At 53.2% G+C, this 12,450-nt stretch overlaps 1 protein-coding gene and 1 long non-coding RNA gene across 12 annotated transcripts in view; one reads left to right on the top strand and one right to left on the bottom strand.

Moving 5' to 3' along the window:
- RALGPS1 (Ral GEF with PH domain and SH3 binding motif 1) overlaps positions 1–12,450 on the top strand; it is a 295,268-nt gene that overhangs the window by 265,290 nt on the left and 17,528 nt on the right. For 7 of the 11 annotated variants that reach the window (XM_025475186.3, XM_025475185.3, XM_049114459.1 and 4 more), the window contains 3 exons: positions 292–418; positions 1,498–1,655; positions 3,888–3,939. In XM_025475186.3, the coding sequence (XP_025330971.1) occupies positions 292–418; positions 1,498–1,655; positions 3,888–3,939 (337 nt within the window). The remainder of the gene's footprint in view (positions 1–291; positions 419–1,497; positions 1,656–3,887; positions 3,940–12,450) is intronic. The other 4 variants (XM_025475191.3, XM_025475190.3, XM_049114461.1 and 1 more) reach the window with 1 other exon arrangement.
- LOC118355622 (uncharacterized) lies at positions 413–5,607 on the bottom strand. The gene is made up of 3 exons (XR_004818387.2): positions 5,148–5,607; positions 1,445–2,879; positions 413–1,249 (listed from the first exon to the last, which is right to left on the bottom strand). It is a non-coding gene; the product is annotated as an uncharacterized LOC118355622 (long non-coding RNA).

The raw sequence follows: 12,450 nt of genomic DNA, 5'->3' as shown, positions 1-12,450 counted from the left end.
CCCCACCCCCGCACCCCTACCTCCATCCGCACATTCACCCCTGTATTAGCCAGTGGCACTGCCTGGTCGAGGGGCACCATGCATAGCAGGACACTGGCCATCTTGACAAGCAGTTCAGAGGCTGGTTATCCTGCCAGTGAGAGATCAGTGTCTCATGAGTGGGAAACCACAAGGTTTCTGTGAACCGTGCCCTGCACTCAACAGCCGGGTCTGGTGCCTTACCCCCCCGGGGCCCTCACCTCCGAGCATCTGCAGCCCAGCCCCGACCATTGCTCTCTGCTCTGTTCACAGGCCCCTCCACTGGCTCCAGTTCTGCAAGGTTCAGCCGGCGGCCCACCTGTCCTGATGCATCTGTGGCTGGCAGCCTCCCCACACCCCCTGTCCCAAGACACAGGAAGAGCCACAGCCTGGGAAACAAGTGGGTGACTGAGCAGACCCCCCCAACCCCCACCCACTGTGGGCTCCAGACTAGACTGAGCTGGGGCATGGGCTCCACGGTGGCTGGGAATGCTTGACCACTGGGGGGCTCCCTTAGCCATCTGCTGAGTTCCTCTTCCTGAAGGCTGGTCCCTCCCTTCAGGCTGGCAGGGGCTCTGGAAATGTCTTAAGGCACCTGCCAGTGTTGGGGCTCAGAGTGTCTGCTTGCCAGTTGTCTCAGAAAGCCTGCAGAGCAGTGAACCTGCCACTAGTTTGCCCAGCCTTATGTGACTGACAGCTGGGGGGCACGTGTGGACCTCACATGGCTGGGGCAGCCATGCCTGTGTCCCTGGGGTGCTGGTCAGAGACTCTCGAACAGTTGGAGCCCTCTTCCCCCTGTTCTTTCCTCCTCTCCTTCCCTCTCTTCCTCTTTCCCTTCCGTCCTTCTCTCTCTCCCTTCCTTCCACCACTAAGACACAAGCCTCAGTCAGCTCAAGCTGGCCTTGGAGTCACTCACAGACTGGGTGGGGGGTTGCTCTCTGAGTGTCTAGGGCTTGCTCTGTGTTAGTCTGATACATGCCTGTCAAGCACTATATCATTGAGTCCCTGCAGGCCTCCCAGGTAGGTGCTATAGTATACACTGTAAGAAGGAGTCCTGTGAGGTTCAACAGGTTGAAGTACTTCACAATGGTAAGTAAGGTTGGAACAAGAATTTGGATCAGATGCGTGGCTCCAGAATCAGGCGCACTGCCCACAGGGTCATGCTCCCCCTTCACTTGTGTGGCTCCATCGTTCACAAGTGCTGTCCACTCACTTGAGCTTTGTCATCATCCTGAGAGACAGACAGGGCAAGTATTGTGAGTCCCCATTTGACAGATGGGGAAACTGAGGCTCAGAGACAGGATGTGACTTGCCCAAGGTCATGCCATGCGCTAGGGCAGAGCCTGGACTGTGCCATAGTTCTGGGTGGAAGTCTTTTTCCTTCAGCTGCACCATCTGCTCAAGACCCCAGGGCAGGTGTACTCACTGTTACTCTGAGGATAAGGAGCTTTGCCTTCTTTCTTCCTTTCCATTTTCCAGTATGATGTGTCAGTTGAGTGTAGTTGAGAGTAAAAGTGCGACATTCCCATCGGAGAAAGCGAGGCACCTGCTGGACGACAGTGTCCTAGAGTCTCGCAGCCCCCGCAGGGGCCTCGCCCTCACCTCCTCTTCTGCCGTCACCAATGGACTCTCCCTAGGTAAGCGTCTCCGGCCTGCACATGACAGCAGGCAGGCCACAGTCCAGCGTGTGCTCCATGTCTGTCTCTGTCACCGTGCAGTGCCCGGTGGCCCCTCGTCCCCTGCAGAAAGGTCCCCCCACAAGAGTCGCCAGAGCCAGGGAGGCCTTTGATTCCTGGTCTCCAGGACTTCACAAAGTGCCCTGGGTCTGTCTCATCTCATTGGTAGCCCTGAGCATGGCAGGCAGGTGGAAGGAGCAGCCGGATGCACACCTGAGACCTGCTGTCATTGGTTGGCAACTGCCAAAGCCTGGCTGCTGCCCCAATGAGGCTTATGTCCTGGGGGAGCCACAAGCCCAGTGTACAAGGCCAAGTGGGGGAAGCTACCTGGAGACAGCAGCTGGGTGGACCACCGGGTTCTTCTTGTGTACTTGTCTTCACACTGAGAAGCCAGAGTTAGGGAGGATGAAAAATTGATCTTCAGGGATAAAATTGCATGTCTGAGCTTTAGCCAGAAATGGTACTTATGTCAGTGGGAGGAATGGAAACTGAAGTGCTGAGGCTGGGATGGAGAGAGGTTGAGCCAGAGCTGAGGACACTGTTGAGCTCTGGTCACAGGCCCGCCCCCCTGCAGTGCCGTCATCTGTCATTACTGCCATCAAACAAGTGCAGTCTCCACTGGCTGCGCTTTTCAGTGTGCCTGTGCTTCCATAGTCTGTGTGTCTGTGTGTCTGTCTGCTTCCCTTACCTGGGAGCCCTCCTAGGCCTGTGGCAGCTTAGACAGTTGCCAGGCTGGGGTTTGATCTGGGTACTGTCTACAGGGTGGGGGGCCCCTGAGCACTGGGAGGAAGGGGAAGGGTGGGAATTCCATGTCGCACATCCCTGTGAAACAAGGCCAGTCTCTGAGGCGGTGTCACTGCAAGGACAGCTGTCTCCTGCCCCCGGAAAGGCTGTAACAAACAAGGTCTGTGTCTGCCTTCTCACCTGGGAGGAAGTCATCATCATTGGACCCCATCAGGGCTTTACCACAGCTTAGGACAGTGTAGCCCGTGGTTCATAGGTGTCAATGTGTTGGGGAGAAGAATTCTGGGGTCAGTATGTTGGAGAGAGGCTGGGTTGAATCAGGTAAGCAGGTCCATTCTCAGAGACTCGAATATGCCAATGGGGGATTATGGATCCCCATAAAGGCAGTAGAGTCTGCAGGTTCGCCCAGCCTGGTCACAGAACCCTTTTCCTTGGAGTGTCCTGGAATGGGATAGGGAATGAGATGAGGATGAGGTTCTGAGGAGCCAGTCTGGGAAATGCCAGCCCCATAGCGTTCAGCTGGGCAGCAGGACAGCTGTTTTACATCCAGGAAACTTTCTGAGCTGTGCCTGAGCCCAGGCCTTGCTATTCCTGAGACAGAAAACCTAGTCAGGCACGACAGGAGATCACCAGGCAATTTGGTTCTCGGTTCCTCCTCTTGGGAAATGTAGATGTTTTTCCGGATGGAGCTGGAAGCCCAGGAGCAAGCTGTCATGTGTGCATGTGCCCTGTTTGGAGCCCTCTCCACCTGGTGACTCCCAAGGTGCCGGAGACCTCCTCCCTTCCCCTCTCCCCCTGCCCAGAGTTGATGCCAGCAGACAGCCCAGGCCAAGTGTTGAACTGAGGGAGAGTACAAAGGCACTCAGCAGCATGCTGTTAACAGGTGTCCCAGTCCACCCCAGAGGGGCGGCCGGGGGAGGTGGAGCCTCTCTTGTGTATGCTGGCCAGGTGAAGGACCACTTCCTCAAGGCTTCTGTCTAATGCCAAGCAGCTGCTCTGTGACAGTCCTGGCCCTTGGGACCTGGCCCTTGCTCATTTGGCCCCTGTCTTCACTAAGTGAGGTTTGTTCTACCACTGGTTTCACTTGGACCAGGAGGAAGGCAGTGGTAGGGCCAGGCCAGGCCAGGCCAACACAGAGGCCAAGGGTCACAGAGCCTGGTGGGCCAGTGGGAGGCAGCTGCAGCCTTCAGAGAGGCAGCAGTAAGAGAGTGGAGGACCCTGGAACAGTGGGAGAGCATAGTTCTTTTGACTCTCCCAGGAGAATGAGTCAGAAATAGCAGCAGCAAAACCCCAAGTCACACAGTTGCCCACAGGGCCAGAAAGCTGTTTCTCTGGCACTTCTGTGGAGCTCAGGGGCCTGAGCCTGCTGGCCCAGGAGAATAGACTCCTTTGGGATTGTCCCCTCTTCTGTGAGGCTGCCATGTTCATTGATCTGTGTTCCTTTTCCAGGCAGTAGTGAGAGCTCAGAGTTTAGTGAAGAGATGTCTTCAGGGCTGGAAAGGTGAGTGTGGCCTCAGCTCAGCCTCCCTCCCAGGGTGGCACTCAGCGCTCCGGGAGGGGACCAACCCCCACCCCCACCCCCACCACCCCTCACTGGCCCAGCCTGGGGAGGCTGCTCTGTGGCTCCTCAAGTCAGCTCGGACCAGGGGTAGGGCCCACTCGGAGTGAGGGGTGGAAGAGCAGGATGGGTGTGGGGTGGGGGTCCCAGCCCCATGCTCTGAGCAGCCCCACTCATCATCCAATCCAGAGCTAGCCCCAGGAGCCCGAGGCCAGCACCTCTTCCTTAGGCCGAGCTGCTGAGGAAACCTGTGAGCAGATTTGGTCTGAAATGTGGGTTTTTAAAACCAGAAGCCAGAGATTGGCCTGGTGTGGAAATGGGCAAGTGGCTCCGCCTGGTGGGATCTGAGAGTGTTACACTCGCATGGCCTCAGGCCTTGGGCTGACCCACCCTGCTGGGCACTGGGACAATGAAGTGGACCCCAACCCAGGGTTTGGCTCCCTGTGGTGAGCCCTTCTGCCCCAGGAGTGGGGCCTCCTGCTCAGGAATCCACCCACTGCATGTACTCCACATGCTGAGGCTTTCTTTGTGCCAGGCACCAGGCAGGCTCTAGAAAGACAGACTCCGGATAGGGAGCTCCCATAGCTGTGGTGCCACCAAAGGTGAAGGACAACACAGTGACTCGAGGTCTGAGGAGAGGCAGAGAGAAATCCACTGACACAGAATGCTTCAGGGAGGCAGATCTGCACCACCCTTCAGAGTGGCCCTGCCACCAGCGTGCAGAGACCTGTGCACACAGACAGGTGCACACACACAGTTATGTACACTCTACACACACACACACACACACAGACTTATACACAGTCTCCCACATGCATTTGATACATGTTTTACAAGAAATGCTGTGTGTGTACACATCCATACATACACTTGTGTACTCACATCTATGTAGGTATACATATGCACGTGTACATTCACACACAGCTCACACATATAGACCTCACACATGTGTGCATACTCTATCTCTCTCCCTCACACACACTCACACTCTCACACTCTGCACATTCCTCACTTCTCTGGTGCTGAAGCCTCCTGTCTCATCAGTCCCCATAATCATAAAATGGCCAGAGAGGAGATGAACACACCCAGCCAGTCCTCACAGGGCAGAGGGACGTAAGTGATAAGTCATAAGTGATCTTTGTTGAGCATACCGTGTGTCTCAGGTACTGTCTTGGCCTCATCGAATCCTCAATCGAATCTACACAGTGGTTATTCTTAGTGTCCCCGTTTTACACCTGTGGACAGTAAGGGTCAGAGAGGTGAAGTGACTTGTCCTGCTTCACGCTCCTTTGGTAGAGCAAAGCTGACCCAAATCCACATCCTCCTGACTGCTGAGACCACCTCTTTACCACTATGCTTCTGGCCTCAACCAGAGGGCCATTGTGATAGGCACAGGGCCTGGCCCCATGTCATTTGGTCAGTGTGGCGCCTTTGTGAGACCCTAGATGGAGATCTGGAAAAGGGAAGGAACACCAACATGAGCCCTTGGAACCTGCTCCCTCTGTCCCTGCTGAAGGACTCCTGGGGGGATATTTGCTCAGTTCTTGATTGGGTTGCTCAGGCCAGTAAGTCCCACTGCCTGCGCCTTGGGGCCAGCCCAGCAGAGGAGATGAGAACCAGGCAGGCTCTAGGGTAGACTCCAGATCTGATGAGCAAAAGTCTGACTTGTGTCAGCAGCAGTCAGGGGACTCCTAGGAATGCCCTGATGGACAGGGCTCACAGGCAAGCCAGTGTCCCCTGGCCATAGGCCAATGAGGGGATACTCAGAGGGAAACTTGCAGGCATGGCACCAGGATCCAGACCTGACCTTATACACTGGTTCATTCACCCCCTCATTCTCTCATTCATTCAATCAGTGGATGTTTATTAAGCCATGGCGTCCTGCCAGACACCACACTAGTCACTGAGGGCAACAAATACTGCTCCTGATGAGTACCTATGACCCAGACCAGAGCCACCAGGAAGGAAGACTATGAGGGTTCCTGACCCCCTGTAGGTTCGCTATCCTTAGTAGCAAATCCTGTAAGATACAGCATTTCTGTTTTCTCTCTTTCACTTAGAATTTGGCATTCGATTTACTCTACATTGGAATGTCCATAGTAGGTGCCTTTTGGGTGGGACCTCCTGCATGAGCTGGTCTCCCAGCTGGCTCACCTGTGCAGCCGCCCAGCCCTGCCTCCAGAAGCCCACTGGGAGAACGTCCTATTTCTCGTTCTCCTAGCATGATGAAGGGAGCAGGAGACCACCTGCTTTGGAAGATGCCAGTGGGCTAGGATGAGCCCTCTAGTCCACTCTGAGACTCAGGCTGACCCCTGGCCTCCAGCCCCTGTGGCCCAGCCTCCAGTCTGCATTTCCATCTTGTACTAGCTTCTTTCCATGTCCACTAGAAACAGTTCACTGCCTCAGATGCATGTAAGCATTTGAGACTTTCCAAAAGAACCATGGGTGAGCCGGAGGGGAGGGTCTGCCTCACGGTCTTTGAAAACTTTTGTTAAATGCCACTCTTTCTGATAAAACTCGGTGACCACAGTTCACTGTGCCACCTGGGCCTCCCTTCCTCACCTTCACCGGAACAGTGCTCGGCCCCAATGGGGCCTCCCTTCACCCCCAGGCCACTTCGCTCCTGCTCTACAAAGGGGAACAGATTCCCTCTCCCTGGAAGTCAGGGCCACCCTGCCTGGGTCCAGAGGCCAGCATCTGCCCTGAAAGAGCCTCCAGAACACTTTTCAGCAAAGCAGAGCTTCCCACCTCAGAGACCCACCAGCTGGTCCTGACTGATGATGCTGTGAGAACACAGCCTTAACTCTATACTTTCACACTTGCATGGGTGGACTGTGACCTCAACCACAGCTAAGAGTATAGGAGAGGGCTGGCCCCTCCCACAGGAACGAGGCCAGGCTAGGGCCAGGGCAGCACCTTACCTCACAGCCCTGAAGCCTAGGTTCCACACTCTTCAATTGACTTGTTGACCAGGCCCCAGCCCTGGTGACAGCCTTGACCCAGGCCAGGAAGAGAAACAGAGCCAAATACCAGCTAGAGGATAGGGAGGTCCCAGGCCAGAGACCCCTGGAGCCAACACATAGCCCTCCATTGGTCTGCAGACACATCTTAATCACTCTGTATGCCACTGTGACCAGGCAGGAAGGAGGGTTCCCATTGTCTGATGAATGCGAGGTCATATGGCCTTGTCTTCAGGTTTGCTTTCCCTGAGATCACACACATGGACATTTCAGCCTGGTGGCCAGAGCTCAGGCTACACCTGGTGCTTTCCTCGAGTGGCCAGCCTTCACAAGCACCCATGATGGAGCCCACAAGAGTCATGGGGACCCTTTGCCCTGCTCTCTGTGGGAGTGGGCCAGGAGGTGGAATGGCACCCCCACTGACCCTGTTCTTGCTAGGACTGTGCATTGAGGGCTCAGGGACAAAGAGGACCTCCTGCTGCCCATCTCATCTGCTGTCCCTTCTTATGTCTCAGCCTCAGCAGGGCCGCAGGCTGAGGAGGAGTGAGAACAGACTAGCCATGAGGTGGCCAGACCAGGTAGGGGTTGGTTCGGCTGTTCTAAAAACCCTCCCCTATCTTCTGGGCTCAGAATGAGGACAGAGCAGTGGTCCTGGGTCAGGGCCCTCAACAACCAGAGGCCAGAGTCCCTGGGGCGACGGGTAAGGGTGGGCCCCCTCCTCTCTTAAGACTACCTCATGTCCCAACCTGTACCTTTCTCACCTCAGTGTCCTGGGTTGAGGAGGATCCCATATCACACCGTGCTTTCCCAAGGAAAGAAGGCAGGCGGCCCTGAAAAGGCATTTTCAACATGTACTTAATTAACTGGAAACTAGGGACTGTGGACATTGCCATAGGCTAGCCTCGAGCAAACCTCAGGCTTCTCAGAAATTCAAGAAGGAAGGGAATATTTTAGTCAAGCCCATCAGAAAGAGCTAATAGGTGCTTCTTTTTATGCCCAATGTGGCACCAAAGTGAGAATAAAAATATTAGCCTAAGAGTTAATAATTTTAAGTGAAGTTCTTAAAAATTAGGAACAAAATGGATGAGTGAAGTGAACATATATGTATGTACAAAAATGTGTAATGTCACTCATCTTAGTTCTTTCTGGGTTCTAGGGTCACTGAATGAATTTCTTTCCTTCATTTTTTTTTCTATATTCTCCAGATCTGCTACAATGGGTACATGTTTCCTTTATGCCCAGAAAAAAATTAACTTTTTAAAAAAGATAAAATCAGAAATGTTTACTGATTGCTTTTTAAGGAGTAACATAGGAAAGTATGTCACAGAGTTCATCACGAAACCCTTGGCCATCCGTCTTCTCTACTCCGACATCAGCAGTGTGTGAGGAAGGGCGCTCTCGCAAGAGAGACAGCCCAGAAATACAGGTGGTGGAAAGACGAGGAGGCAGAGGGATCCTTGGGAAGAGACAAGAGTGACAACCCTCTCTGAAGCAGAGCTGTTTCTCCTTCCTTCTCAGGGAGGTGAGGGATACAGGGAATCTAGTCGCAGCTCACAGTCAGGTTGGGAGAGAGAACAAATCAATGATGCCAGGTCCACAAGGGTCTGGAAGTTGTGCAGCACTCAATGGGAGTGTCCAGTGCAGTGACCCGAGTCAGACTGGGGTCAGGAGTGGCTTCCAGTAGTGGCGATGGTTACACAGAAGCCCAAGGACATCGGTTAAGAGGATCACAGTGGGCCCTCAAGAGGGATCCCAGGATCTAAGGAGGCTCCAAGGCCTGAGTTGTGTGCCAAGATGAGAGAGGTGGCCCAGGGATGCTTGGTTTGGCTCTTAAGAGTCCCTGCCGGAGAGGGGGACTCCATGATGTGTCTTGGTCTCCGAAGTTCTTAGTGTGCCTTTGCATTGAAAGATCATCGTCTGGCTTCCCTACACTGCCAGCAGTGCTAGGAGGGGCCTGAGGTCAGGATACCTTGCTCTCAGTGACCTTGGGTGTGTCTCTCAACCTCTGAGCCTCAGGAGCCTCAGCTCTACAGCGAGGATGCTTAGCACATGGGTGGAGTTGCTCTGTTTGGGAACTTACTTTGACATTTTTGTGGCTTTCACTCAGTCGGTACCTGTTACCAGCAAGCAGGTGATCCAGGGGGCTCAGAGTGGGTGGGGTGAAGAGGAAAGTCCCAAAATGATAGTTCAGTAATTGTGGGACAGATGAGCTACCATGAAGGCAAGCGTCCACGAGCTCTGGTTGGCCTCCAGGGTGACACCGAACTGGGGGGAGGACCCCTTTAAGAGACCGCTGCAGAGAGTTGGCTCTGAGGTACCCCAGGGTGCCAAGGCAATTGGGCGATGCCATTTTTCCCTGTGTGAGGTTGACTTGTTCTTAGCCAGTGGAATCTTCCAACATTCTTAGGGAAACCCCAGGAAAGTAAAGTCATGGCAGCCCCAGACTATGCAGCATTTCAAGAGAGGGAGGGGCAGTTCTGGAGGCTCTAGAGGCAGCCTTGGTGGTGAGGGTCCCTTTAACTGAAGTGTAACGTGAGAGTGGCTGTCTGTAGGGTGACTTTCATGGAGAACCTCACTGCCTTCCTCCCACGCCCTTGGCTGAGGCCCAGGAATCCCCCAGAGTCGTGCCTGCACCCACCCATCCCTCTGTCTGGTTTCTCCAGGTCCATCTTGCTCTGTGCCTCTGTTCTGATGCTCTGCCTCCTGTGGCAGCCTGGTTGGACAACATGCCAAGCTTCTGATGTGGGTTTCCCCCAAAGATACCATCTCTTGCCTTGCTTTTAGCAACAGACACCAAAGTCTGGAAAATGAGGCTCCACCCAGGAGTTTAGGCTCCTCTGAGAGAGAACAGTGGCCAGAAGTCCCTGGGCCTTTCACTTGACCTTGTCCTTGGGCCCTGCCCACGAGCTACTGTGGCTTCACAGGTTGCTGAGAAATCTCAGCCCACAACCTCTCTGTCCAAAACCTACAACCCCTCAGATTTCAGGGCCTAGAGAGTGGACAGGATTCCCTTTCGATTTCAAATTAATCCTTCTCCACATATATCTGCTGCTCTCCCTTCTCTCTCTGCAGACCAGATTTCTAGATTTCCCAGCTCACAGAGAGGAAGATGGACACCTCACAGCTCCCAAGTTTACATGTTATACCTCATCCAGCCACAGAGCCTGACTTTCCATCTCATCTAGTTCCTAATTGCCATGAGAGAAAATCTGATTGACCTGTCTTGGATCGGGTGTTGTTCTATCCACTCAGCTAGATATGCATTGCAAATATGGCTCCTAGAGACCCACTCAGTAGATCAAGGACATTGCCGAGAGAGGAGTGAGTGAGTGACTTATAAGCAGTAGAAATCCTTTAGCAAGTCCTGCTGGAAGGGATGTCTCAAGGTCCAGCAGAACTCAGAGTGGCAGCTTCCTATCTGTGAATCTTCAGGAAGTAGCTATGACCAAGCTATGGCCTAATGGAATGGCTTCCTGTTAAAAGTTTGCTGGTGCAAGTGGACACTGTCAATGAACAGCATCTCCTGGACACTTCCACAGGCACATTAGTACCTCAAAGGGCTCTGTGCACTTGAGATAGAAGGATGGGGTGGAGGACTCTATTTCTGCTAAGACAAGATTACTGGGACCCCAATGTTATTATTATCAAAGACTTCTCCCTGTTCCCCAACAGGGGGAATTTAATCCCCATGATACTACTTAAAGTATACCTAGAAAACTGTTGAGGGGAAGGTGCCTTTCAGACCTGCCTTGGATAGTCAAAATTCTCATGATGCTGTTGGCCTAGCAGGACTCTGGCTGCTTCCACCTCAGCAGCCTGACCTGCTCTTCCTCTTCCTAGTGTTGTGAGCTTGGGCAAGTCACTCCACCTCTCCAAGCCTCAGATTCCTTATCTGCAAGATGGGGATAAGAATAGTGCTTGCTGGGGACACCTGGATGGCTCAGTTGGTTAAGCATCTGACTCTTGATCTTAGCTCAGGTCTCGATCTCGAGTTTGTGAGTTCAAGCCTCTCATTGAGTTCCCTGCTAGGGATGGAGCCTACTTAAAACAAACAATTAAAAAAAAAAAATAGTGCCTGCCTGACAGTATTCCTGATTTTCAGGACAAAAAAGCCCTGTGTGACTAGACAAGATAATGAAAAAGTACTGCTTAGCACATTGCCTGGAATCTATCATTCCCATCATCCTCATCATTCCATCCTCATTATCCCCATCGCCACTATCACTTCATCATTCCCATCATCCCACCCCATCATCACCATCATCCCATCCTTATCATCACCATCACCTCCATCATTCCCATCATTCCCATCACTCCATCATCACCATCATCCTATCCTTATCATCTCCATCACCCCATCATCATCATCATACCATCATTCCCATCAGCCCATCATTATCACCATCACCACCACCACCACCACCACCATCATTATTACCATTTTGTACACTATTTGAGACTGAAGTGTTCTACTTGGTTGCTAGCCGTACATCTTTCCCAGACCAGACTTCCCATGAGTAGGGTTGCCTGCTGCATCCCTTCTCCCCACCGCTGCCCAAAATCCATCCTCGAAAAGAAACAGTAAAATGGCCTTCCTGAATTACATACATTCAGCCACATTCTGCTCCCAGCATCATGTTGGAAAAGGTGTCTGTGGTTCCAGAGTGGGACTCTCCATGTCAGTCCAAGAAATCCCCTGATTTTTGAGTTTACCAGGTACCACTGCCCCTTCATTTTGCATTTTCTGGCTCTGAACATTCAAATAACAAATATTCTCAAACAAGGCCATGATCAGATTGGTTTCAGTGGCTGAGGTTCCTGCTCAGGCCACACCATAGTCCCCAACCGTCATAACCCTCTTCCAACCCTGCAGGGCTCACCTGGGGAGGAAGGTGGGCCACCACAACCCTAACTATCCCAAAAACTGGCCTTGGGGAAAAGTCACCGTGACGCTGACCTCCAAGGCCAGGGTCAATCCCCCAGGTTCCAGGGAAGCAGGCTCTGAATTGCCCCACTGGGAGCAGCTTGACAGACATAGGCCCTCTGCTCGTACTGGAAAGCCATCCCCGCTCTGTGAATACTTACATCTCTATCCCTAATGACAGGCCGGTACAGTGGAATGAGTGGCTTCATCTTCTTGAGCCTCTGTCTCCTCATCTAAGACAGAGTGGGAACAGTACCCCTCACAGAGGTGCGAGGAACAGTGTGTCTCATGGTCAGCAGTGGATAAGTGGCAGCTGCTCTTTAGTGCCAGTCAGCCACTGGAAGATGACTCCAGTGCAGAGACCAGGGGCCAAGGGACCCAGGAAGTAGTCCCACCCCAAGAGACCAGGACCTACGACTGCTCGGGCTGTCCAGTCTCAGACACTGACAAAGCCTGATCAGTGTGAGCTGTAGCAGAGGCCCACAGGAGTGGCACCTCTGGGAGGAGAATGCCCGGACACCACCCACAGGGTGCTGGCTCCACATGGAGACCTAGTCCCTGTGGCAGACC

The sequence above is a fragment of the Canis lupus genome, chromosome 9, assembly GCF_003254725.2.
Source record: "Canis lupus dingo isolate Sandy chromosome 9, ASM325472v2, whole genome shotgun sequence".
NCBI lineage: Eukaryota > Metazoa > Chordata > Mammalia > Carnivora > Canidae > Canis > Canis lupus.
The sequence above is the reverse complement of the archived record's forward strand: the minus strand, read 5'-3'. Positions and strand labels throughout refer to the sequence as shown.